The sequence below is a fragment of the Oryctolagus cuniculus genome, chromosome 1, assembly GCF_964237555.1.
Source record: "Oryctolagus cuniculus chromosome 1, mOryCun1.1, whole genome shotgun sequence".
Classification (NCBI taxonomy): domain Eukaryota; kingdom Metazoa; phylum Chordata; class Mammalia; order Lagomorpha; family Leporidae; genus Oryctolagus; species Oryctolagus cuniculus.
The window spans coordinates 4,964,751-4,988,904 of record NC_091432.1 but is presented as its reverse complement, the minus strand read 5'-3'; the positions used below and the strand labels follow the sequence as shown (position 1 = coordinate 4,988,904).

Sequence of the window (24,154 nt, the reverse complement as noted above, 5' to 3'; positions counted from 1 at the left end):
GTTATTGGACGCCGCTCGCCGCCACTCACCGCTCCCCCGCTCGGGACTCCGCCCTGCGCCCGCCTACCCATCGCGTTTAAGCCTTGGCGCCGCACGTCAGCCCCGCCCCCGGCGTCCCCGGCGGGCGTCCGGATTGGTGGCGAGGCTGTGAGAGCCCGCCCCTGGCGCGCCACCGCCTACTCCCTTGTCTCCAGAGCCTCACGTGGGCCTCCGGGCCCGGGCCGCGGCCCGCAATAGGCGGAAGTGGCCGGGCGCTGACGCGCCGGGATTGGCTGTCGGCGGGGGTGGGGACGTGCGATTCATTCACCCGGGTAGCACGTGTCTGCGAAAGCCGCAAGCAAAACAGATGCTCGGGCAGGGGCTCGGACGTCCCGGCGAGGCGCGGCCGGGCGCCCGCGACCGGGGGCGGAGGTCGCAGGAAGGCGTCAGCGAAGGCGCCCGCGGCCGTGGCGGCCCCGTCGCAGCGGCGCCGGTGGGCAAAGGCGCTCGGGAGCTCTTCGCCGCGTGACCTTGGACGAGCAGCGTCGCCTCCCCGGGCCTCGGGCTCCTGGTCCCCGCAGAGGAGGACGTTCAGGGCCGAGCAGGTGCGCCTGCCCGGGGGACGGAGAGTGACCGGAGCCAACGAGGCGAAGCCGCGGTCACCGAGTGCGATGCATCCGACGGCCGTGGGGGCGAGCGGGAAGCGGGACTTGCGGCCGGACGCGGCCCTCAAGGACCCGGAGAACGCCCAGTGCGCCGCAAACGGTCTGTGAGCGTGGAGAGATTCCCAGACCTTGCTGTGCACAGAGCTGGGCACTCCAGCCTCGCTGGCCTCCCTCCACCCGTCCCGCAGAGCCGCAACCCTGGGCCCGCCAGGAGCCCTGGGCCCGCCAGCACAGCAGTTCTCCCTGCAGGGAATAAGCCAGACACAGAAAGACGAAAACACCGCACGTGTTCCCATATATGTGGGAGCTAAAATTTAAAAATTAAAAAAAAAAACAACTCCAAAAAGAAAAAGAAAGCCTGTGTGTATCAGTTTTGCTGCAGATACAGTGTTTTGCCAAGTTGCTTTAGATCTTTATCAAATTGACAGGGTGTCCGTTCATACACTGCCATAGTTTCAACGATTCGGTGACTGTTTTAAAATTCACGAGTGAAGCTGAGCGTCTTTTCATTTGGTTATTGTTGATGGCCTTTGCCAGTTTTCCTGCTGGGCTATGGTCCATTTACTTTCTATTTGTTGAACTCTATTGAGTAGAGCCATTAAATCTGTCTATAGCATAAATTTATAATAATTATCTAAAACACAAAATATTAAGTTGAAAAAATCCCAATTCTCCAGATTCACACTTTTTTTTAGTTTTTTTTTTTTTTAAGATCTGAAGCTGGGAGCCAGGAGCTTCTTCCAAGTCTCCCAACGTCAGTGCAGGAGTCAAAGCACTTGGGCCATCTCCTATAACTTTCCCAGGGCATTAGGAGGGAGCCGAATCGAAAGTGGAGCAGCTGGGACTCGAACCAGTGCCCATATGGGATGCTGGCACTGCAGGTAGCGGCTTGCCCTCTGTGCCACAGTGCTGACTCCTCACGTTTCTTTTTTTTTTTTTTTTTTTTTTTGACAGGCAGAGTGTATAGTTAGAGAGAGAAACAGAGAGAAAGGTCTTCCTTTTTTTGCCGTTGGTTCACCCTCCAATGGCTGCCATGGCTGGCGCGCTGTGGCCGGTGCACTGTGCTTCTCCTGGTCTCCCATGGGGTGTAGGGCCCAAGGACTTGGGCCATCCTGCACTGCACTCCCGGGCCACAGCAGAGAGCTGGCCTGGAAGAGGGGCAACCGGGACAGAATCCGGTGCCCCAACTGGGACTAGAACCCAGGGTGCCGGTGCCGCTAGGTGGAGGATTAGCCTAGTGAGCCCCGGCACCAGACCCTCACATGTCTCATCCATCAACAAACACCTCTTAAGCACCCACAGCAGGCCGAGTGCATGGTTGGGACACCGCGGTGGACAGACGCGGCCCCGTCGTCACCTCATAGAACTTGCACTCTGTGGGATGTCCAGGTCCGAGGACGCCGGCCCCCCCACCTACCAGCTTTCTTCACGCACCGTGGCGCACTGGGTTAAGCCACCACCTGCAGCACCAGCGTGCCACGTGAGCGCTGGCTTTAGGCCTGGCTGCCCCATTCCTGACCCAGCTCCCTGCTAATGCCCCTGGGAAAGAAGTGGAAGACGCTGCACGCGCTTGGACCCCTGCCATCTGTGTGGGGGACTCGGATGGAGTGCCAGGCCCCTGGCTTGAGCTGGCCATTTGGGAAGCTAACCAGCAGGTGGAAGACCAGTCTCTCACTCCCTCTCTCCCTCTCTCCCTCTCCCCCTCTAGCTCTGCCTTTCAAAGAAATAAATCTTTAAATAAATGAAGAGTTGAGGTCCCGTCCTACCTGGGCTGGAATTCATGCACTGCCCATGCCTGCCTCGTGACCCCATCTCTGGGGTCACTGTGAGATGCAGGCCTTTTCTGGGGCAGGCTGTGAGTGACGTCGCAGCTCCGTCCTGGGTCTGCAGCCGAGGACGGGGGCTCAGGTGACTGTCCCATCAGCACCAACACTGACTGAGTGGCACCAGTGACCCCAGGGAGCAGAGGTTTTGAACATCAGCTGGGGCATATGCAAATTCAGATTAGCAGACAAGACACCTCCCCATCCGGGCTCCGGGCTCCACCCAACCCCCAGGAGTCTTCCGAGGGGAGGGCAGCGTTGGGAAGGGCATTCGGCTGCAGGAGAGGCCTGGGGGAGGAGGCCTCGTGGCCAGAGAAAGCCTGTCTCAGCGAGAGCTGCTTTCTGCACCCGGAGCAACAGAATCTGCTGGGGACAAGGGCGCCAGGGAAACGTGGACACCTGAGTCCCACCCCTGGCCAGAGGCCTTCGAATCACAACAGCACCTGAGCCATCGCGGCCACGTCAGCGGCGCTGGGGAGCAGGCTCCTCCCCGCCGGCGCCCCCCAGCTGCCTTACTGCTTCTCAGTGCCTGATGCTTTCTGGAAAGTTCTTGGTTTTTGTTTGTTTTTCCATTTGTCCCTGCCCTGTCTTCTTGCACTTGAACATGACCTCTGCAAGAGTTGAGTTACCACATCATAAGTGCTTAATAAGAAGTCTACCAGTGGCTATGCCGCAGCTCACTAGGCTAATCCTCCACCTGCGGCGCCGGCACACCGGGTTCTAGTCCCGGTCGGGGCGCCGGATTCTGTCCCAGTTGCCCCTCTTCCAGGCCAGCTCTCTGCTGTGGCCAGGGAGTGCAGTGGAGGATGGCCCAAGTGCTTGGGCCCTGCACCCCATGGGAGACCAGGAGAAGCACCTGGCTCCTGCCTTTGGATCAGCGCAGTGCGCCGGCCGCAGTGCGCCGGCCGCGGCGGCCATTGGAGGGTGAACCAACGGCAAAGGAAGACCTTTCTCTCTGTCTCTCTCTCTCACTGTCCACTCTGCCTGTCAAAAAAAAAAAGAAGAAGAAGAAGTCTACCAGTGAAAGAACAGGAGTGGACCAGCGGAGGGAAGATCTCTCTCTCCTGTTCTCTCTCTCCCGCTCTCTCGCTCTGCTTCCCTTTCGAATAAAATGAAATAAAGAAATACCATCACTTCTCATAAAACTGCTGGAGTGAATGAGACAGCCCCAGGGCTGAGCCCACATTCAGGGAGGATGGGAAAGTGAAAGTGACAGCAGCTTGGAAAAGGGCAGGGCAGGGAGGAGCCGACTGTCACAGTGTCACAGTGGTGACGGTGTCCCTGGGGTGGGGAGGGGGCATCGCTCCCATCCACCATCATTTCAGAAAGCAGCCATCGGAGATGCCACGGAAACTGCGTGACGTCCCTGGTGCCAGCCGCTTCCTGACCCTGGCAGGCGCAGGGAGAGGGCGGACCCCAGAACACTTGATCTCAAAGCAGTGGGCGCTGGTCTGGAAACAGTGCCCAGGGTAATATGGGAGTCCGAGGAGAAGCCCCTTTCCCTGTGAGAGGGGCCTCGGAGGGCTTCCTGGAGGAGGCAGGGCCTGAGCTTAGTCTTGAGATAGATGATTGATTGATTGATTGATCGATCGATCAAGGGGCTCCATGCGGAGGGACACAGCCCAGGCATATTGGTGGAGGCAGGATGAGAGTCGCCTGGGAGGCAGCAGAGAGCCCAGCTCACCAGGGAGTTCAGGTAGCACCTCGGGGGAGGCCTGCAGCAGCTGGGGACGAGGGGACTCAGGCCAGCAGGTGAGTGGACAAAGCCATGGACCCCCCAGGCCTTGCTGCTCCTCTTCCACCTGCCTCCCTGGGCCACGCCAGGGGGAAGGAGGCAGCAACCTGCAGAGTTTAAAATTCGTGTCCACAGATCACAGCCCTCGCAGGCGGGCGGACCTGGATTCACAGCCTCTGCAAGAGCGCCCATATGGGGGGGGGGGTTAACCTGGGGCCCAGCAATTGGTGTTTTTCTGCTAGGGAAGTTCTGTGTAGACGGCTTGACAGGCTCGGGCAGAAGGGTCAGACCTGAGGCAGCTCAGGGACATGTGTGTCACCTGCTGAGCTCGGCCGCGTTGTCGGAATAATCTGTTCCTGATTCTCCGTCCCGGGCCCAACACGAGAACATAGAGGAAACCCTGGCGCTCAGGGTGCGCTCCGCACGTGGCGCTGTCGCAATAGAGAGAGAGAGAGAGAGAGAGAGAGGTCTTCCATTCGCTGGTTCACTCCCCAAATGGCTGCAATGGCCAGGGCTGGACCAGGCCAAAGCCAGAAGCCAGGAGCTTCCTCCGGGTCTCCCACACAGGTGCAGGGGCCCAAGGACTGGGGCCATCTTCTACTGCTTCCCCAGGCCACAGCAGAGAGCTGGATCGGAAGTGGAACAGCCGGGGCTTGAACCAGCGCCCACATGGGATGCCGGCACTGCAGATGGCGGCGTTACCTGCTGCACCACGCTGGCCCCACAACAGCTTTTAAACCGTAGTGTTGCCATTCATCGTTCACTTTGACTTGTCTAGGTGATGAGATGGCCAGGTCCTGGCACTGAACCTGACAGCCTCCAGCCCCTGTGGGGACGTCAAAACCAAAAAAAGGGGGGGGGGAGGGTGGACAGCAGGGCTCCAAAGCAAAGAGCAGGTGCACTGGGTTCTACGAACTCAGCACAGAGTGAACCTGCTGTCTGCTGCTTGGTCAAAAGCAACCTGAGTTAAACGAGCAATCCTGCACGGCCTCTCACCGTGCCTTCAAGGAGGAAAATCTAGCAGCACACATGGTTATGCGTGTGATTCCATCTGACTGTTCTGGAGGCGTGGAAAGACCCCGACTACGCTCAGGAGAGGAGAGCGGAGCGCACGCTGCCGGAGGTTTCGGGTTCCAGGCCACCTGCTTGCACTTCTGTTATTCAGCTGAGCCATGGGGATGGGCTCCAGGGAGGCCAGAAGCTTGGGGGCAGAGTGCTGCATCTGCCTGTGGGAGACGAGGGAGACCCAGGTACATAAAGGAGATGTCAGGTGCTGAGGGTACACGGGACAGACTGGGAGAACACCTGGGGGGAATCTAGGCAGGCTTCTTGGAGGAGGTGGTGTTGGAACTCAGCCTCACAAGCAAGCAGGACGGGCAGGTGGAGATGGAGGAGGACGTCATGCTGGTGAGCGGAGCCCAAGCGCACACACGGCTGCCCTGGGAAAGGCAGCCGGAGCCCACTGTCCAGGCCCTTGAGGGTCAGGGTGAGAAATCCGAGCCACCTGGGAAGGCGGTCGGGATGGAGCTTGCCTGGCGTCCGTGGCAGCATGTCGGCTCTCCGTCAGCCCGTGGTGACGGGAGGAGCCCACCCATGCGTTGCCATGTGCTGCTCACCCCAGGTCAGGCGCGTTCCGGGCACTTCCCACTCGGTATTCCCAACTTACACTGGGTGCCCGGGGCCACAGCTCCATTGCACGCCATGCAGCAAGAGGGCTGGGTTGGCGCGCCTAAGATAAGTCCCCGGAGACCCTGGCTTCTGGCGGGCCAAGCACAGTGAGAATCAGGCTCTGGGTCCGACAGCCCGCCCGGAGCAGAGTTCTGCCAGCAACCACCAGGGGGCGCCTGGGGACAGATCTGCTGCCCGGGGCGGGGCGGGGCGGGGGGACCTGCTGAAGACAGAGGTCCCTGGGCAAGGAAGCTAAGCCATCCTTAGGTTCCTGACCCGCAGAAGCCGCGATAAGAAACTGTTGGGTTAAGCGACCAGCTCTGTTTTAAGCCACTAAGCTTTGTTTAAACTGTCATGAGGGTTAAATGAAATCCATGGGAGGGGTGGGGACAGAACCACTAAAAATGCTTTAAAAATAATGAGTGGCTTATATAAAAGGAGGTGGTTCCTTGGCCTGTACATGTTGCCCAGGGGCAGTGGCTTCGTAGCAATAACCGACTTCTAGTCGCCACTATTTAATGCCAACTGCACTCGTGCGGGTCCCAGAGACAGACAAGAAAGACGTGATGCTAGGGCCGTCCATCCCGCTCGGGAAGACATGGGGGAGGGGGGTCGTGCTGCCCTGTGGGCTGGAGAAGGCAGTGCTTGCCTCACCCAGCCGGGAGGGAGCCCACAGGACAACAGGACAGGCTTGCGACAGGTGTCGCTCACGGGTCCTGAAAGGCAGGAGCCGGCCGGGTGAGGGCGGCAGGGAAGCCGATTGCACAGTTGGGGGCCGGCCTTGTGGCACAGCAGGTTAAGCTGCTGTCTGCACACCTGTAACTCATGTAAGTGCAGGTTCGAGTCCCGGCTGCTCCACTTCCGATCCAGCTCTCTGCTGTGGCCTGGGAAAGCAGCAGAAGATGGCCCGAGTCCTTGGGCCCCTGTCACCCACGTGGGAGACCCGGGTTGGGTTCCAAACTTCTGGCTTCAGCCTGGCTTTTCGAATAAATAAATCTTAAAAAAAAAAAAAAAAAGGCACAGCTGGCAAGAGGGTGTGCGGCAGCTCCACGTGCTGGAACAGGACCAGAGCAGGTGAGTCACTCTGACCCGGCTGTGCCAAAGGAGCGGGTGTGAGTCAGCAGGCTCCCCGCGGTGCCCTGAGCCGACTGCGCGTGCTCCGAGGGGGCCTGGCGCGTGGCTGCCTTGGAGCCAGGGTCAGGGTCGGCTGTGGGGTAAACATTAGGTGCGTGGGCAGAGTAGGAATACAGAGAGAGCGTTGGCCGTCACTGGCGGGGCAGGCGGTCAGGGCCTCGTTTTCCCACTGTCTAGACACTGCCCCTGACCTAGGTCCAACGAGCGGGAGCCATTGAACAACCCAAGGAAGGCCCAGAAACTCGGGGCAGGGCGGGGGAGGAGAGGGGAGGGTGTGGCCAGCCTGGCAGCAGAGGGACAGCAGCCCACGAGGCAGGATACCCGGCTTCCGGCCCCGGGACAGGAGAGCATCGGGCACCGGAGCCCAGCTGGCCAGCCTGGAGTCCCAGCTCAGCCACTTACTAGGCAGGCTTTCTGACCAGGTGCCTCGGTTTCCTGATCTGTAGAATGGGATAACAATCCCCACTCTCACGAGGTCTGAATGAAATCATGGAAGGATTAGCGCCAGGATCACCAAACATCCTCCAAACCGGAGGTTAAAACAACAAAAGGCCTGTGGCCTGTGTTGTGAGGCCCCCTTGGCCCTCTGGGATTCGAGGGAATCTGCTGCACGGCCCCAGACCCCGCGTCCTTGCCTTGTCTTGTCGGGGAGAGCTGCTGCTGGCAGTCTAACTTTCACTGCACATCAACGATTTCGCTTCATTTTCCAAACAACCCATTTTACAGACGGGGGGACTGACCCAAGGGACCAAAGGGATTTGCCCACAACCACCAACTCAGTCCTTTTCCAAGGTTTATTTATCTATATGAAAGGCAGAGAGAGAGAGAGAATTTTCCATCCTCTAGTTCACTCCCCAGATGGGTGTGGGCCAGGCCAAAGGTAGGAGCCTGGAATTCCAGTCTGGCCTCCCACGTGGGTGCAGGGGCCCACACTGCTCCCCCCCCCCCCCGGCGGGCACCTGGGAAGAGCACTCCACTGCTGTGTGCTGCGCCCCTCGGGTCACATCTCATTGGCTGATTCATTGGTCCCTGGTACAGGTGAGGGGACTGAGCTGCCCGGGGTCCCAGAGTGACGAAGCCACAGTTAGAATCCTTACCTGCTGCGCTGTGCTGGGACGGGGGCTAGAGCGAGGCCTGGGAAAGGGGCCAGGCCTCCTCGCCCGGAGCTGGGCTGCTTCCCTCGTTTCCACAATGCAGCTGAGTATCTCAGCTCTCAGGGTCCCCGTGAGCAGTCTTGTCCCACCAAGTCTCCCGCGCGCTCTTCACCAAGACTGAAAATCAGTGACTCCCCACTGCCCCGCTCACCCAGCCACCTACTGTGTGTCTCTCTGCCTTTGCCTGTCCCAGGCAGGGGACTGTCCCCCCGTCATCAAAGTCCGAGTCTGTTTTGCGGTTGAGTGTCAACGGGATGACAGGGTGAGGGTCGTAGGTGTCCACAGGCGGGGGAGCTCTTCAGGGGTGCTGGTCAGGGAAGGCTGCCTGGAGGAGGAGGAAGAAGAGGAGGAAACGGAGTGGGGAGGAGAGGGAGGAGGAGAGGGGGAGGGGGAGGGGAGGAAGAGGGGGGAGAGAGGAGGAGGGGGAGGAGAGGAGGAAGGGGAAGGGGAGGAGGGGGGGGAGAGGAGGAAGGGGAAGGGGAGGAGGAGGAGGGGGAGGAGAGGGGAAAAGAGGAGGAGGGGGAAGGGAGGGGGAGGGGAGGAGGAGAGGAAGGCAGTACCAGCTAGTACTTTGGCCTGCACTCCCTGTCCCAGGACAGGGGAGGGTGACTCAGGAAGGCTGGGCCGAGGCCTGCTCTCTGGTTTATGAGGGCACCTCAGCAGCTCCGACCTTTGCCCCCAGGTGCCTTCCCATCAGGTGGGTGCAGGCATCAGATCATCTCAGAAGCCAGGACTGCGCCGCTGCCTCCGGAGCCATGGGGACCGGGCTGCGCAGCCAGTCCCTGCGAGGGCCCCGGCCCTCCTACGGGAAGCTCCAGGACCCGCGGGGGAGACCCCTGGAAGGCAGACCCCGGCGAGCCCTGAGCCTCAGACAGGAGCGGGACAAGCCCAGGGCCCAGGGCCCCGAGGGAGACCCGGAAGGGCTGACCGGCCCCGCTCAGGAGTGGCTGCCCGGGGCCCTGGGGGACACAGAGCAGCTGATCCAAGAGCGACGTGGCCGCAGCGGGCGGTGGCTGAGGCACTGCGGACAGGTACGGCTGGGGCGGGCATGGGGGTCCCCCGAGAGGGACCCAGGCCCACATGAGAGCTCAAGCGGAAACGTCCAGGCCGTGTGTGGGGAAGCCAGCGCCGCTGTCCGGAGATGGCCGCAGACCCGGAGAGCCAGGGCTGCCCCCTTCACGGGGCCTGGGAGCACTGGGATTTATCCCAGGGGCTTAGGGAGTCACGGAGACTGTGGGAGCCGGGGGCGGGGGTGCGGAGAGCTGACTTGGGATGACTGACAGGGCAGCGTAGGGGTGGGGGCACGCAGTTGGTGTTGGGAGAGCGGCCAGGGGGCCTGCACCTCCAGCCCTGCCTGCCCCCAGGCAAGGGGACATCTGGACCCCTTGGGGGCAGCTGCAGGCTTTGCCCCTCCCAGGAAGGGTCGCAGGGAGCGGCTTCTCTTTGTGGGGTCTACCCCCACCTCGTGGCTGTGGGTGGAATGACACCTGAAGTCCACCCGTCAGCCCTGGGCCCTGATGGCCACCACCTCTGTCTCCCAGCAGGTGAAGAGAAGGTGGGAGAGCCTTGTCGCCAGCTTCCCAGGCATCACCCTGAGTCGGTCCGTCTCCCCGGAGCCACCGCTGGGCACCGCCAGCTGAGCCTGCGGGAAGCCACGGAGCCCGGCCCTGAACACCACGGCGCCCCCCCCCCCCCCCCCCCGGGCTGTGTGCTTCCCGGGCCTCCCTCCGTGGCTGCTCCTCACACGGCCTGCGCAGGCCCTGCCATTGGCTCATCTGAGGCCCGGCCCGGCCTGTTGACTCTGGCCTCCTATCTGAAGGCTGAACCCCCCACCCCGCCGCCGCCCCAGGACCGAGGAGAGGGGCTCAGCTCTCTGCCCTCTGGGCTCGGGACCCCTGGGCTATGATGTGTATGAGGGTCCTGGAAGCCTGCTCAGATGTGCGGTGCCCACCCCGCCGCACACAAGACGAGCTGTCGCGTCAAGCACACAGCCGAGTGAAGCCAGACCCATGGCCGAGAGGCTCCGGCCAGCAGCTGGTGGACTTGCCCCATGGTGTCCGCTACTGCTGAGCGCTTCGTGGCAGAAGGGCCCAGGCCTGTGTGTTGTCACCTGTGACCCTCAGTCCCCCGATGAAGGAAGCAGGAGAGGCGCCTCTTCTCGTGCAACAGAGGGGGAAACTGAGGCAGGGGGACGCAGGGTCATTGGTTTTGATATCTCTGGCCCCACCCCCACCCAGTGCCCAGCGTGAGGGCTTGAACACAGTGATTGCTGAGGCACCTGAGCTATGGCACAGCAGGCAAAGCGCCCGCCTGCGATGCTGGCATTCCATATGGACGTCGGTTCGAGTCCCAGCTGCTCCACTTCCAGTCCAGCTCTCCACTTGGCCTGGGAAAAGCAACGGAAGATGACCCAAGTGCTTGGGCCCCTGCCACTCATGTGGGAGACCCAGATGGAGCTCCTGGCTCCTGGCTTTGGCCTGGCCCAGCTCAGGCCACTGCAGCCATGCGGGGAGTGACTCTGTGGATGGAAGATTTCTCTTTCTGTGTGTGTCTCCCTCTCTCCATCTAACTATGACTCTCAAATAAATAAATATTTCTTTATTAAAAAATATGCTGATCTGGAGACCATCCGCACTGGGGCTAGCTCCCTCACTGCTCAGAGCCCCCACCCAACTGCTCTGCAGCAGGCCGTGCCCAGAGCCTAGCCAGGGCTTGCTCTGAGACTCAGAGGGGGTGAGGGTCTCGCCCGGGGCTACCCCGAGGCAGAGGGTCTGACCCCGAAGAGCCCGAGTTCCTGGAGAGGGCTGGCACCTCACGGGGGGCCCTTGGGGCTCTCCAGGTCCAAGCAAGCCCAAGGTCAAGGCGAGGGAGCAGGCGGGCATCCTGCGTCAGGGTCTGTGGGGGTGGGGGTGGGCATGTAACAGGCAGAGGGGCGGGTTCCCTGATCCCCCAGAGTCCAGAGCCCTGGCGGGGTCATCCGCGGACAAGAAGGGAGACCAGGAGGAATTTTGTCCCAGACACTGGCACCCTCGGCCTGGAGAAGGTTCCCGCCCAGCCCCTTCCACGCTCACCGCCAGCGCTGTCTGCTCAGCCCCATTCCACAGCAGCACCTGGGCGCCACAGGGTGGGGGCAGCTTGTGGTCAGCCCGTTGGGTGCCTGCAGAGGAAGCGGGCCCAGAACGGGGCAGGGCTCCTCGTCCCAGCGCCTGGCCCTCAGAGACAGCCCTGCTGCTCTTCTACCTGTCACCTCTCTGATGGCCCTGTCTCCTGTGGTAGATTTTCTTCCACCCCACAAAAAGTTCTACAGGGACCCAGCCTGTGCCCTGGGACCCCTGGGCCTGGCGCACACTAGGAGCTCCCTAAATGATTGTTGAGTGAATGAGGCGCTGACCCCAGGTACCCAGGAAGCTGCTGGCTGAGCTGGGCCTGCAGCACACGTGTCTGGGGGCTCTGGCTACCCCGAGCTGCGGCAGCCACCCCTCCCTCGGGTGGTTGCAGGCAGCCCTTCACAGAGCCTCCGTCATGACACACACACCCTGCTGAGTCATTTCCAGAGGAGGCCATAACCAGCCCTTTTCATACCACGCCGGTGTCGCAACCACCATGGAGAGTGGGGCCCGTTCTCCCTGTCCTTGAACCTGGATGGGCCGTGGTCCTGCCCTGGCTGATAGAATGCGGTGGAAATACTGTCCTAGAACCCCAGGGCCCAGGTCTTAGACAGCTGCAGCTCCTGGTTCTACTTCTGGAGGCCCAGAGGGTTGGGGGGGGTGGTCAGCGGCAGCTTTTGGAGGAAGTGGCCACTTCCAGCTACCGCAGGAAGAAGATCAGGTTGCCCCTCCAGAGAGCTCCCATGACAATCAGGGGCCAGCCCCAGCTGTCAGTCATGTGAGCAGGGCCCTAGCCCAGCTCCCAGCCGACACCACGGCAGCAGAAGAACCACCCAGCAGGGCCCAACCCTCAGAATTGCGATGTAGGAAGCCCTTCTTGCTACACACCACTAGGTTTAGGGGTATGGGGGGGGGCTCAGTGGCAGCTCCAATCCCAGAGTCGGTGAATGCCACTTCACTAGGGAAAGGGGGGGTCTTTGCAGTTGTAATCAAGTTAAGGATCTCGAGATGATGAGCGATCCAAATTCTAGGCCCTGAATCCAACAAACATCCTTCTTGGTGGGACACACAGAGGAAAGGGCACGGAGGAGAGGCCAGGTGGGCATGGAGACGGCCTTGGAGACGGCCTGGAGCGAGGTGGCAGGAAGCCGAGACCCAGCCCAGGAGCTGGAAGAGGCGAGGGAGGGATTTCCCTGGAGGGAGCAAGCCCCCCCCCCCACCTCGTGACTTCAAAATAAGGGAGCATACTTCTTTTAAAAAATGATAAGTTTACTTGAAAAGCAAAGTTACAGAGAGAGAGAGAGACAGGCAGAGAGAAAAATATCTTCCATCCGCTGGTTCTCTGCCCAGATGGCCACAACAGCCAAGCTGGGCCAGACCAAACTCAGGAGGCAGGAATCCCATGTGGGTGTTCCACATGGGCGGCAGGGGTCCAAGCACGTGGGCCATCCTTCTCTGCCTTCCCAGGAGCATTAGCAGGGAGCTGGCTGGGACCTGGAGCTCCGATATGGGATGCTGGCCTCACAGGTGGCAGCTTCACCCACTGCACCACATGCTGGCCCCAGGAGCGCACGTCTGTGTTGTGTGAAGTCACTGGGTTTCCCGTGCAGTACCCAGCCCCCATCCATGGGGGCTACATCCCGAGACCCTCGGGATGCCTAAAATCATGGATCGCACCAGACTCTCTGTTTTGTCCCATACACACAAATTGGACATGAAGTTTAATTTATAAATTAAGCTCAGTAAGAGCTTAAGGAGATGAACACAGTAGCTAGGAATAAAATAGAATACTTGTAACAATATCTGTAATAAAATTGATAGAAGGGGCTGGCGCCGTGGCATAGCGGGTAAAGCAGCCACCTGCAGCACCAGCATCCCATATGGGCACCAGTTAGAGTCCCACTTCCGATCCAGCTCTCTGCTGTGGCCTGGGAAAGCAGTGGAGGATGGCCCAAGTGCTTGAGCCCCTGCACCTGCGTGGGAGACCTGGAAGAAGCTCCGGCCGTTACAGCCATTTGGGGAATGAATCAGCGGATGGAAGATCTCTCTTTCTGCCTCTGCCTCTCTGTAACTCTGATTTTCAAATAAATTTTTAAATAAAAAAGTTGGGGGGCCAGAGCCTCGGCTCACTTGGTTAATCCTCCGCCTGTGGCACTGGCATCCCATATGGGCGCCGGGTTGTAGTCCCGGTTGCCCCTCTTCCAGTCCAGCTCTCTGCTGTGGCCTGAGAGGGCAGTGGAGGGGCCCAAGTGCTTGGCGGCCGTGGGGGCCATTTAGGGGTGTGTGAACCAAATGGAAGGAAGACCTTTCTCTCTCTCTCTCTCTCTCTCTCTCTCCCTCCCTAGGGGGTGAACCAATGGAAGGAAGACCTTTCTCTCTCTCTCTCTCTCTCTCTCTCTCCCTCCCTCCCTCTCACTGTCTAACTCTGCCTGTCAAAGAAAGAAAGAAAGAGAAAGAGAGAGAGAAAGAGAGAGAGAAAGAGAGAGAGAGAAAGAGAGAGAGAAGAGAGAAAGAGAGAGAGAAAGAGAGAGAGAAAGAGAGAGAGAAAGAGAGAGAGAAAGAGAGAGAGAAAGAGAGAAAGAGAGAAAGAGAGAAAGAGAGAAAGAGAGAAAGAGAGAAAGAGAGAAAGAGAGAAAGAAAGAGAGAAAGAAAGAAAGAAAGAAAGAAAGAAAGAAAGAAAGAAAGAAAGAAAGAAAGAAAGAAAGAAAGAAAAAGTTGGAGCCGGTGCTGTGGCGTAGCGGGTAAAGACACTGCCTGCAGTGCCAACATCCCATATGGGTGCTGGTTCAAGTCCCGGCTGCTCCATTTCCAATTCAGATATCTGCTGTGGCCTGGGAAAGCAGTAGAAGATGGCTCAAGTGCTTGGGCCCCTGCACCTGTGTGGGAGACCTGGAAGAAGCTCCTGGTTTCGGATTTACCCAGCCGTGGCCGTTGTGGCCATCTGGGGAGTGAGCCAGCAGATGGAAGACTCTCTCTCCCTCTCCCTCTCCCTCTCCCTCTCCCTCTCCCTCTCCCTCTCCCTCTCCCTCTCCCTCTCTCTCTCTCTGCCTCTCTGTAACTCTTTCAAATAATATATTTTAAAAAGTTACTTAAAACTTATGAATTGTTTCTTTCTAGAATTTTCCATGTAATATTTTTAGCCAGCGGTTGACCACAGAAACCTCAGAAAGTGAAACCGCGTGTGGGGGCTGGGCTGGAGCACCGTGTGGAGGCGGCCGCGGGAAGCAAATATGGGGCACTTGTCCGGGCAGACAGAGACCGGCCCGGTGCTCACCAGCCGGGTCCCAGCTCGGCTCCCAGCGTGTGGCCCATCTCTCTCACTGGGATGCGAGTGGAAGTGACATGCACCCCACTGTGGAGCCAGCATTAAGCCGTTTCGTTCCTGCCAGGCCCTCGGGCTGCCTTCTCCCCTCACAGGCCGACCTAACGCAGGGCTCCCAGGCCAGGGAAGGGCTGGGAGCGTCCATGACACGGGAGCGGAGCCCCTGGCACCTGTCTGGACTGGAGCCCGGTGCTCATTACAGCTGTAAGCCTCCCCGACGCCTTGCAGGCAGTACCGCCGAGGGCAGGACTGTGCCTGCTTTTGCTCGCTGCAAACAGCTCGGCTCACCTAGGCCAGGGTGCTCAGGAAACTCTTGTTGGATTACAGGGCGCATGGAAGCTCACACCTGCAGAATGGGGAGGAGCTAGCCAGGTAAGGGGAGGGGCTAAGCCTTCCAGGTGGAGGGAACAGCATGGGCAAAGGCCCCGAAGCCAGAGAGAAGGTGGTGCACCTGGGAACTGTGAACCCCCCTGCTATGGTCCAGGGCTCAGCAGACACTCCAGCCCCACCCCCACACCCCCGTCAGGCCTGGTTTCTTCTGGGGTGGGCAGGCCACTGGCGAGGACCTGGGCCTCAGGCATGGGCACTGTGCTGCGCTGGGCCAGTGTCAAGCTGGTGGGAAGTGGGCAGGGGAGGAGGCTTCCCACCAAGCCTGGAGGGGACACGCCCGCCTACAGGCCTTGACGTTGCGGTCACAGCCGGGGGGCTGTGGTGACAGCGTTGGCGGTCCGTGTGGCCCACGCAGAGGCATCAGAACCATGGCTCTCGGAGCCAGCGTCTGCCCCCTCACCGGGTCCGCTCCCGCTTCTCCACTCTGCTTCAGCTGCCCGCAGCAAAGCCCCAGATCTCTCCCACGCCGTGCGGTCTCCCACCCAGGAGCTGAAGGGGCCCAAGACCCCCAGGAAGCCCAGTCCAGCCCACTGGGCTCCCATCTCTCCTGCTGCACATCCCTGGCCCCCCCCCAGGCTCTCCTGGCATGCATCCAGGACCGGGGGCTCCCTCCTGATCAAGCTCTGATCTTTCGACATGACCTCTGCCCTCTGGGAGTTGCAATCTGGCTGGGGAGGCAGACAGAAGCACTGCTCTCGCTGGCACCATGTGGTGAGCGAGATAAAACAGGAGGCTCCGTCCCTGCACCAACAGGACGCTCGGGGTCGGCTGGACACTCCCCCAGAGTCCCGTGAGCTTCCTGCCAAGGAGAAGGTTGGGAGCAGGTGCAAAATCCTCCTGCGGGGGACGTGGGACGGCTTGGCTGTACTGATGGGGAAGGGACGCGGCGTGCAGGTGCAGGGTGCTCCAGGCGCCCCTCCGAGCGAGGGCTGCAAGCTCAGGCCGAGGGTCCTCAGACTGCAGGGCACTCAGCCAGCTTATTTGACAGCCAAGGAAACTGAGGCCCCCGCTGCAGGCCAGAGGCAGAGCTGGGGCTCTCCCCCGCCCCCAGAGCGCCCCTCCCTTGCTCAGAAGCCTGCACTGGGCACTGGGCGTGCAGCCCATCAGGGCAGCCAGGGCGGGTCCAGCCTGGGTGCCAAACCTTCAGTCCAAGCCGCCTCCCTGCTACTAACTTGCTGGGCGACTTGGGACAGATCTCTCCCTTCTTCCGGCCTTACCTTCCCCCTCTGTGAAAGGGGAGACCTCGGTGTCTCCTTGGGGCGGAAGGGCAGAGGAGGGGCTGCGTGTCTGCCTCCTCAGCACCCTCGCTTGCAGCTGCAGAGCGGAGGGGCCGGCAAGATCCGCAAGCAACACACCTGCCCTCGGATCCTGGCCCCGCTATTCACCGGCTGGGTGACGTCAGGCAAGTCTCTTGCCCTCTCTGTGCCTTGGTCTCCTTGGCTGTTCAATGAAAACAGTGACAGTACCTCCTCACGGGTCGTTCATCCCCCTGGGCTAACACAGACGGCCTGCGGGTCTTACTGCCCACTTGCAGGACGTTCTACCTTCGTGACTTTGGCCAGGTCCCCTCCCTGAGCCTCAGTGGTGCCTCTGAGAAATGGGCGTGTTAATAATAGCCCCGGGCTCCAGGCATCCTGGGGATGAGACGGGCCAAGCACACAGTGTGCTGAGCCCAGGGCCAGCCCCGGGGAAGCACCGGCTCAACACGAGCCCCAGGAAGCCTGGCGCTGGGAGCCCAGCGTGTCCTCAGCTCACCTTGGCTGGGCCTGGCCTTGGCAAGGCTGTGGGCTGCCGGGAGGGGCTGCCAGGATCCGGGAAAATGGGCCCAGGTGCAGACCAGATGGCTGCCCTGGGGCCTCCCGGGAGGTGGTCTCTCCGTTAGGGCCCCACGTGCCTGTGGGAACAGAGTGGGAGGAAGATGCCCTCCTCCTCCCTCACCCTCACCCAGGCTGCCTGCGGACCCTCCCGGGCCCCAGCCAGCCGGGCCGTGTGGCCAAACACAGCGTGCCAAGCTCAAGCGGTCAGTGAGACGGACGCGTGGCCCGGCTGGCGCAGAGCCCCGCTGGTGAGGGCTTCGGACCAGATGAGACAGCCTCGTCCCCCCAGTCCCCCCAGGGTGATGCCCGCGCTGCAGTAGCTGATGAGCCCAGGGATGGGCAAGGTTAGCTCTGGGTGCGCGGCATCAGAGAAGGCTTCCTGAGGAGGGGCAGCACAGCCGAGCCGGGGTCACCCCGGAGAAGAGTCGGGAGGGCTCAGCAAGCCGGGGGAGCAGTGCGTGCAAAGGCACAGAGGCAGGAACGCTGGGAGGAAGAGGCCTAATTCAGTTCTTTTTTTCCTTTTTAAGGTTTATTTCACTTATTTGAAAGACAGAGTTACAGAGAGAGGTCGAGCCAGAGAGAGGAGAGAGAGAGAGAGAGGTCTTCCATTCACTGGTTCACTCCCCAAATGGCCACAACAGCTGGAGCTGAGCCAATTAGAAGCCAGGAGCTTCTTCCGGGTCTCCCACATGAGTGCAGGAGCCCAAGGACTTGGGCCATCTTCTACTGCTTTCCCAGGCCATAGCAGAGAGCTGGATCAGAAAAGGAGCAGCCAGGACTCGAACTGGAGCCCATGTGGGATACCGGCACCACAAGTGGAGGTTCAACTGATTTGACTTTTGAAACAAAGAACATATATTGTCTTGATAAAAATAAAATGAAAAAAATTAATTGAACATAGATTTTTTTAAAAAAATTACTTATTTTATTTGAAGGTCAGGGTTACACAGAGAAAGAAGGAGAGGCAGAGAGAGAGAGAGGGAGGTCTTTCATCTGCTGGGTCACTCCCCAACTGGCCGCACCAATCCAAAGCCAGGAGCCAGGAGCTTCCTCTGGATCTCCACGCAGGTGCAGGGGCCCAAGGACTTGGGCCATCTTCTTCTGCTTTCCCAGGACACAGCAGAGGGCTGGATTGGAAGTGGAGCAGCTGGGACTTGAACCAGCACCCATATGGGATGCCAGTACTGCAGGTGGTGGCCTTACCCACTAGGCCACAGCGCCGGCCCCTGAACATGGATTTATGAGTTACTTGTGAGTCTATAGCCTCAAAGCAGCAAGGATTAGATGTTTGGAAAAGGAGTCAATGGTCATTTCAAAAACACTGCAGAGGGGCCGGTGCCGTGGTTAATCCTCCGCCTGCGTGTGGCACCGGCATCCCATACGGGTGCCAAGTTCTAGTCCCGGTTGCTCCTCTTCCAGTCCAGCTCTCTGCTGTGGCCTGGGAGGGCCCCTGCACCCACATGGGAGACCAGGAGGAAGCACCTGGCTCCTGGCTTCAGATGGGCACAGTGCCAACCGTAGCAGCCATTTGGGGGGTGAACCTACGGAAGGAAGACCTTTCTCTCTCTCTCTCTCTCTATCTCTCTCACTGTCTAACTCTGTCAAAAAAAAAAGAAAAAGAAAAAACCACTGCAGAGTAATCGGCAGAGCTGACATAGGCCCTGGCTGTTGGGATCACTGTTACCCCTCCTGAATCTGATGGTTCTAGAAGAGCAATCTCAGGAGATCTGGGCAGAGTGCAGGCATCGTGTGTGTAGGCGTAAGGGGTGCGATGCTAACAACCCCTTCTCAGATAGCTTAGGGAAATCCGTGTGTGTGTAGAACAATGAGAATGATAAGGCAAATGCAGCAAAGACGCATGAATCAGAGTGATGGATGTGTGGGAGTTCACTGCTCAAGCCTTGAATGCCAGCAGCCCATACTGGAATGCCAGTTCGAGTCCCGGCCGCTCTGCTTCCAGTCCAGCTCCCTGCTAATGCACCAGGGAAGGCAGTGGAAGATGTGCCCAAGTACTTCAGCCCTGGCCGTCCATGTGCGCTGGGGCAGGTCAGAGCCAGGAGCCAGCAGCTCCATCCGGGTCTCCCTCATGGGTGGCAGGGACCCAGGCATTTGAGTCCTGCTCCCAGGTTGCATTAGCAGGAAGCTGGATTGGAGGCAGAGGAGCCAGGACTGGAACCAGCATTCACAACGCTCCCTTTTGGGATTTTTTTGAAGGTAGGGGAACCGGATGAGACTGGACGAAGCAGGATCCACCCTGAGCTGGAGGGAGCTGGGTGATCGGTACCGGGTGGGGGGTTGGGGGCCTAATTTTGCATGTTTTCCAAATTCCCCAAATGGAAAGTTGAAAAACAGTCATGTCTGCAGGTGCTGTCCGTGACACCAGCAGATGGGACCTGTGTGCCCCACGCATGCCCCAGGTGGGCAAGCAGAGTGCTGTCCGAGACGCCAGCGGCAAGCAGAGTGCTGTCCGAGTCGCCTGTGGTTTGTGTGGGGACCTGGCTCACAGACCTTTCATGAAACGCGGCGCTGGCTGCTGCTGCTACGAGGTCGTTGCTGTTCACGTCCCAGGGCGGGGCTTGCCTGCACCGTGCCGGGGAGGACACGTGCTGTTCCGGGGGGACTCTGGACCAGAACCCATCACCAGGAGGCGCAGAAGGGACGTGGGAAGCTTGGGGACTTTCCAGCCAGGCCCGCCGGCGGCAGCGGGCACACTTCTCTGGGCGTATTTGGAAATCTGTGGGTGGTGTTTATTTGCTGGGAAGTCTGGTCCCTTCCCCTGGGGGTGCGGGCAGCTGAGGGGGCAGGACACAAACAGGAGGAGGGCCGGGAGGGGGCGGCCAGCGCGGGGCACGGTGGGGGAGAAGCCACCGCAGACTAGGAGGCATCTGAGGTGGCCTGGCCGTAGGGAGGGTCCAACTTGCCCGGTGGACTTGGACAGGCAGCTCCGGACGTTGGTCCTACAACCAAGCAGAGAGACTAGGGTGCGATCCTGCCTCCGCCACTTCCCAGGCCTACATGGAGGCGACAATGGCACCAAGCTCATGGTTGCTCTGAAGCGCCGAGGAGGGTTTTTCGAAGGATTGATGACTTAATTAATTTAAAAGACACAGTGACGGAGAGAAGGAGAGGAGAGAGAGAGATCTTCCGCCTGCTAGTTCACACCCTGAATGCCCACAACAGCCAGGGGCAGGCCAGGCTGAAGTCAGGAGCTGGGAATAATATTGAACAACCCCCCAAAAAAAACTGGTAGGAGGAGTTGCTATAGGACCCTCCATACTGGGTCTGTCAATCACTGACCCCGGGGTGGTGGGAGAAAGGGGGCATTTATTGCAAGACGCAGAGCAAGGAGCCGGCCGGTCTCACCTACTTCCTGGCTCCCCGAGGGGCGGGGGGTGAAGATTCTTACAGACTGAGGTGGGGGCTGAGAGGTGCAAGGTCCGCTCTCGGCCGAGTCCCCAGCCGCTGTACGCCACTCATATCCCTGCCTCCGCGGGTCAGCGCTGCGCTGTCCTCAGGGGATCGGATCGTGGCAAAGTGGGCTCCACTCAGTGTGCGGCTTCATGCAGGCGGGGGTTACGTTTGGCTGTGGGCCATGGATCCTGGGAAAGAAACCCCTGGAGACAAGAGCAAGCACTGAAATGCCACCTGTAGGAGAAAGAAATGACCTTGTTAGTCCTGCCATTAGAACGTTGTAGAGGGGCTGGCGCCGTGGCTCACTTGGTTAATCCTCCGGCTGCAGCACCGGCATCCCACATGGGTGCCGATTCTAGTCCTGAATGCTCCTCTTCCAGGCCAGCTCTCTGCTGTGGCCCGGGAGTGCAGTGGAGGATGGCCCAAGTGCTTGGGCCCTGCATCCGCATGCGAGACCAGGAGAAGTACCTGGCTCCTGGCTTCAGATTGGCGCAGCTCCAGCCGCAGTGGCCATTTGAGGAGTGAACCAACGGAACAAGACCTTTCTCTCTGTCTCTCTCCCACTGTCTATAACTCTACCTGTCAAAAAAAAAAAAAAAAAAAAAAAAAAAAAAAAAAAGAATGTTGTAGGGCCCTTGCACCCCTCCGTCAATCCGCTGAGTTAATTTTAGCATGGGACCTGATAATAACTAACATCTGCTTTTGAGGCACTGGGTAGGGGCTCCGTTTCAGGAAACCGAGTCTCCCACGTGGGCGGCAGGAACCCAGGGACCTGAGCCATCACCTGCTGCCTCCCAGGGTGCGTTAGTAGGAAGCTGGACTGAAAGCACCAAGTAGCTGGGGCTCAAACCAGGTGGGGTCCCAAGCAGCTGCTTAACCCACTGCGCCACAATTCCTGCTTCTGGGATTTCAACGACCACAATGTACCAGTATCGGTCAATGGTCAATATTGGCCGGGACAAATGTACCAGACGAGCGTAAGATACCAATAACGGAGGAGATGGGGGCCTGTGGCGTGGTGCAGGGAGTTAAGTGCCACTTGGGACGCCAGCATCCAGTGTCAGAGCCCTGGCTCCAGTCCCGGCTGCTCCGCTTCTGATCCAGCTCCCTGCTAATGCACCTGGGAAGGCAGTGGAGGATGCCCCAAGTGCTTGGGCCCTGCACCCACGTGGATGGAGTTCCAGGTTCCTGATTTCAGCCTGGCCCAGCTCTGGATGTTGGGAGCATTTGTGCTGGGAGCCAGCAGATGGAAGATCTGTGTGTGTGTGTGTGTGTGTGTGTGTGTGTTTCTGTATATCTTTTCCTTTCTCTCCATAACTCTGCCTTTCCAATAAATAAATCTTTTTTTTAAATAATGGAGAAAATGGTGTGGAATATAAGGAAACTCTGTACAACTTTTACAATTTTTCTGTGAATCTAAAATTATTCTAAATTTAAGAGCGAACTGAAAAAGAAAAAAGGCTGCCTGGGAGAAAATATTTGCAGCACATAAAAAAAGGAAAAGATTTGTAACCAGATGGGCTGGCATTGTGGCACAGCGGGTTACGCCACCACCTGCAACACTGGCATTCCCTATCCGTGCCAGTTCCAGTCCCAGCTGCTCCATTTCCTGTCTAGCTCCCTGCTAATACCCCCGGGAAAGCAACAGAAGTTGGCGCAAGTACTCCCACACAGGAGACCAAGAGAAAATTCCAGGTTCTTGGCTTCAGCCTGGCGCAGCCCCATTTGGGGAATGAACCAGGGATGGAAGATCTCTCTCTCTCTTTCTCTCTCTCTCTCTCCCCCCTCCCTGTTTCCCCTTCCCCCTTCCTCTTCTCTCTCCCTCTCTCTCTCTGTAACTCTGCCTCTCAAATAAATAAATCTTTTTTAAAAATGTGTAGCCAGAAAACATAAGAACTCACATAAATCAATTTATAAAAAGACCAACAATCCATTAAGAAAATGGGCGAATTCACAGGAGAGGAGATGAACAGGTCAACACAGCCAGGTCGAGACATCCAGTCGCCCTGGAATTAGAGAAATACAAATCTAAACACAGTGACCCATCATTCCCTCCCTCTCGGATTGGCGACAACTTGAACAAAGTGCTGGCGTCCAGTGTTGACTCTCACGTAGGGAAATGGCCAGTGTAGACAGGAGCAGGAATTGGCACAATCTTGGGAGGAGACAATTTGGCCATGAACCTTCAGCTACAAATGCACCTGTCCAGTGTGCTCATTGTACGAACAGAAGCAACCTTGGCCCATCAACAGTGATCAGATGTGCTCATATGTCTTAGTCCATTTTCTGTTGCTGTAACAAAATATCAGAGAGCAGGTAATTTATAAAGGATAAGAGGTTGAATCAGCTCACGGTCCGGAGGTTGGAGAGTCCAAGGTCACGGCGTCAGCATCCCCTGGGCATCTGGTGAGGGCCTTCTTGCTTCGTCATCATCACATGACCAGATTGAAGGTGTGGGGGGGGGGGAGAGAATCGTCCGACCACTGGTTCACTCCCCAAATGCCCACAACAGCCAGGGCTCATTGAGTGGAGGTGGGACTCAGACCCAGGCACTCGGGTATGGGATGTGATAATCCCAGCGGTGGCTCCACTCACTGGGCGGTACTGCCTGCCCCCACTTTTCTGTTCATTTGCCTTATTTTTTTGAGAGGCAGAGGGTCAGAAAGACAGACAGGTGGACAGACCCCCCCCTCCGCTAGTTTACTCCCAGATGCCCACAGCAGCTGGGGCTGGGCCAGCACTGACAGTGCTTGGACCCCCTCACCCACGTGGGAGACCTGGAGGAGGACACCCTCACCCGCGTGGGAGACCTGGAGGAGGCTGCTGGCTCCTGGCTTCTTCGGATTGAGCCAGCTTCGGCCATTGCGGCCATTTGGGGAGTGAACCAGCAGATGGAAGACCGCTCTCTCTGTCTCTCCCTTCTCTGTCTTTAAATCTACCTCTCAAATAAATAAAATCTTTATTCTTTTTTTTTTTTTTTTTTTTTTTGACAGGCAGAGTGGACAGTGAGAGAGAGACAGAGAGAAAGGTCTTCCTTTGTTGTTGGTTCACCCTCCAATGGCTGCCACGGCTGGTGCACTGCACTGATCCGATGGCAGGAGCCAGGTCTCCCATGTGGGTCAGGGCCAAGCACTTGGGCCATCCTCCACTGCACTCCCAGGCCACAGCAGAGAGCTGGACTGGAAGAGGGGCAACCGGGACAGAATCTGGTGCCCCGACCGAGACTAGAACCTGGTGTGCCGGCGCCGCAAGGCAGAGGATTAGCCTATTGAGCCGCGGCGCCGGCACACCAGGTTCTAGTCCCGGTCAGGGCACCAGATTCTGTCCCGGTTGCCCCTCTTCCAGGCCACCTCTCTGCTGTGGCCCGGGAGGGCAGTGGAGGATGGCCCAAGTGCTTGGGCCCTGCACCCCATGGGAGACCAGGAGAAGCACCTGGCTCCTGCCTTTGGATCAGCGGGGTGCACCGGTCGCAGCGCGCCAGCTGTGGCGGACATTGGAGGGTGAACCAACGGCAAAAGGAAGACCTTTCTCTCTGTCTCTCTCTCTCTCACTGTCCACTCTGCCTGTCAAAAAAAAAATTATTTATTTAGGGGCCGGTGCTGTAGCATAGCAGGTAAAGCCACCATCTACAATGCTGGCATCTTATATGGGCGCCAGTTCTAGTCCCAGCTGCTCTTCCTCCTATCCAGCTCTCTGCTGTGGCCTGGGAAAGCAGTGGAAGATGGTCCAAATCCTTGGGCCCCTGCACCCATGTGGGAGACCTGGAAGAAGCTCCTGGCTCCTGGCTTTGGATCGGCTCAGCTGCGGCCGTTGCAGCCAGCAGGGGGAGTGAATCAGAACATGGAGACTCTCTCTCCCTCTCTCTCTCTCTCTCTCTCTCTCTCTCTATCTCTCTCTCTGCCTCTCCTTCTATCTCTGTGTAAATTTGACTTTCAAATAAATCTTTTAA

The 24,154-nt window shown here is 58.8% G+C and overlaps 1 protein-coding gene across 2 annotated transcripts; it reads left to right on the top strand.

The window, feature by feature from the left end:
* Positions 1-8,752: 8,752 nt before the first annotated feature.
* C1H11orf86 (chromosome 1 C11orf86 homolog) lies at positions 8,753-10,767 on the top strand. Of its 2 annotated transcripts, none has more exons than XM_070061565.1 (2): positions 8,753-9,189; positions 9,703-10,767. In XM_070061565.1, exons 1-2 carry the CDS (start codon positions 8,914-8,916, stop codon positions 9,796-9,798), a joined length of 372 nt encoding a protein of 123 aa, XP_069917666.1. In that variant the 5' UTR covers positions 8,753-8,913; the 3' UTR covers positions 9,799-10,767. The 2 variants fall into 2 exon arrangements, with proteins under 2 accessions (XP_069917666.1, XP_069917656.1); XM_070061555.1 differs by having other exon boundaries at positions 8,755-9,189; positions 9,700-10,767.
* The last annotated feature ends 13,387 nt before the right edge of the window (positions 10,768-24,154 follow it).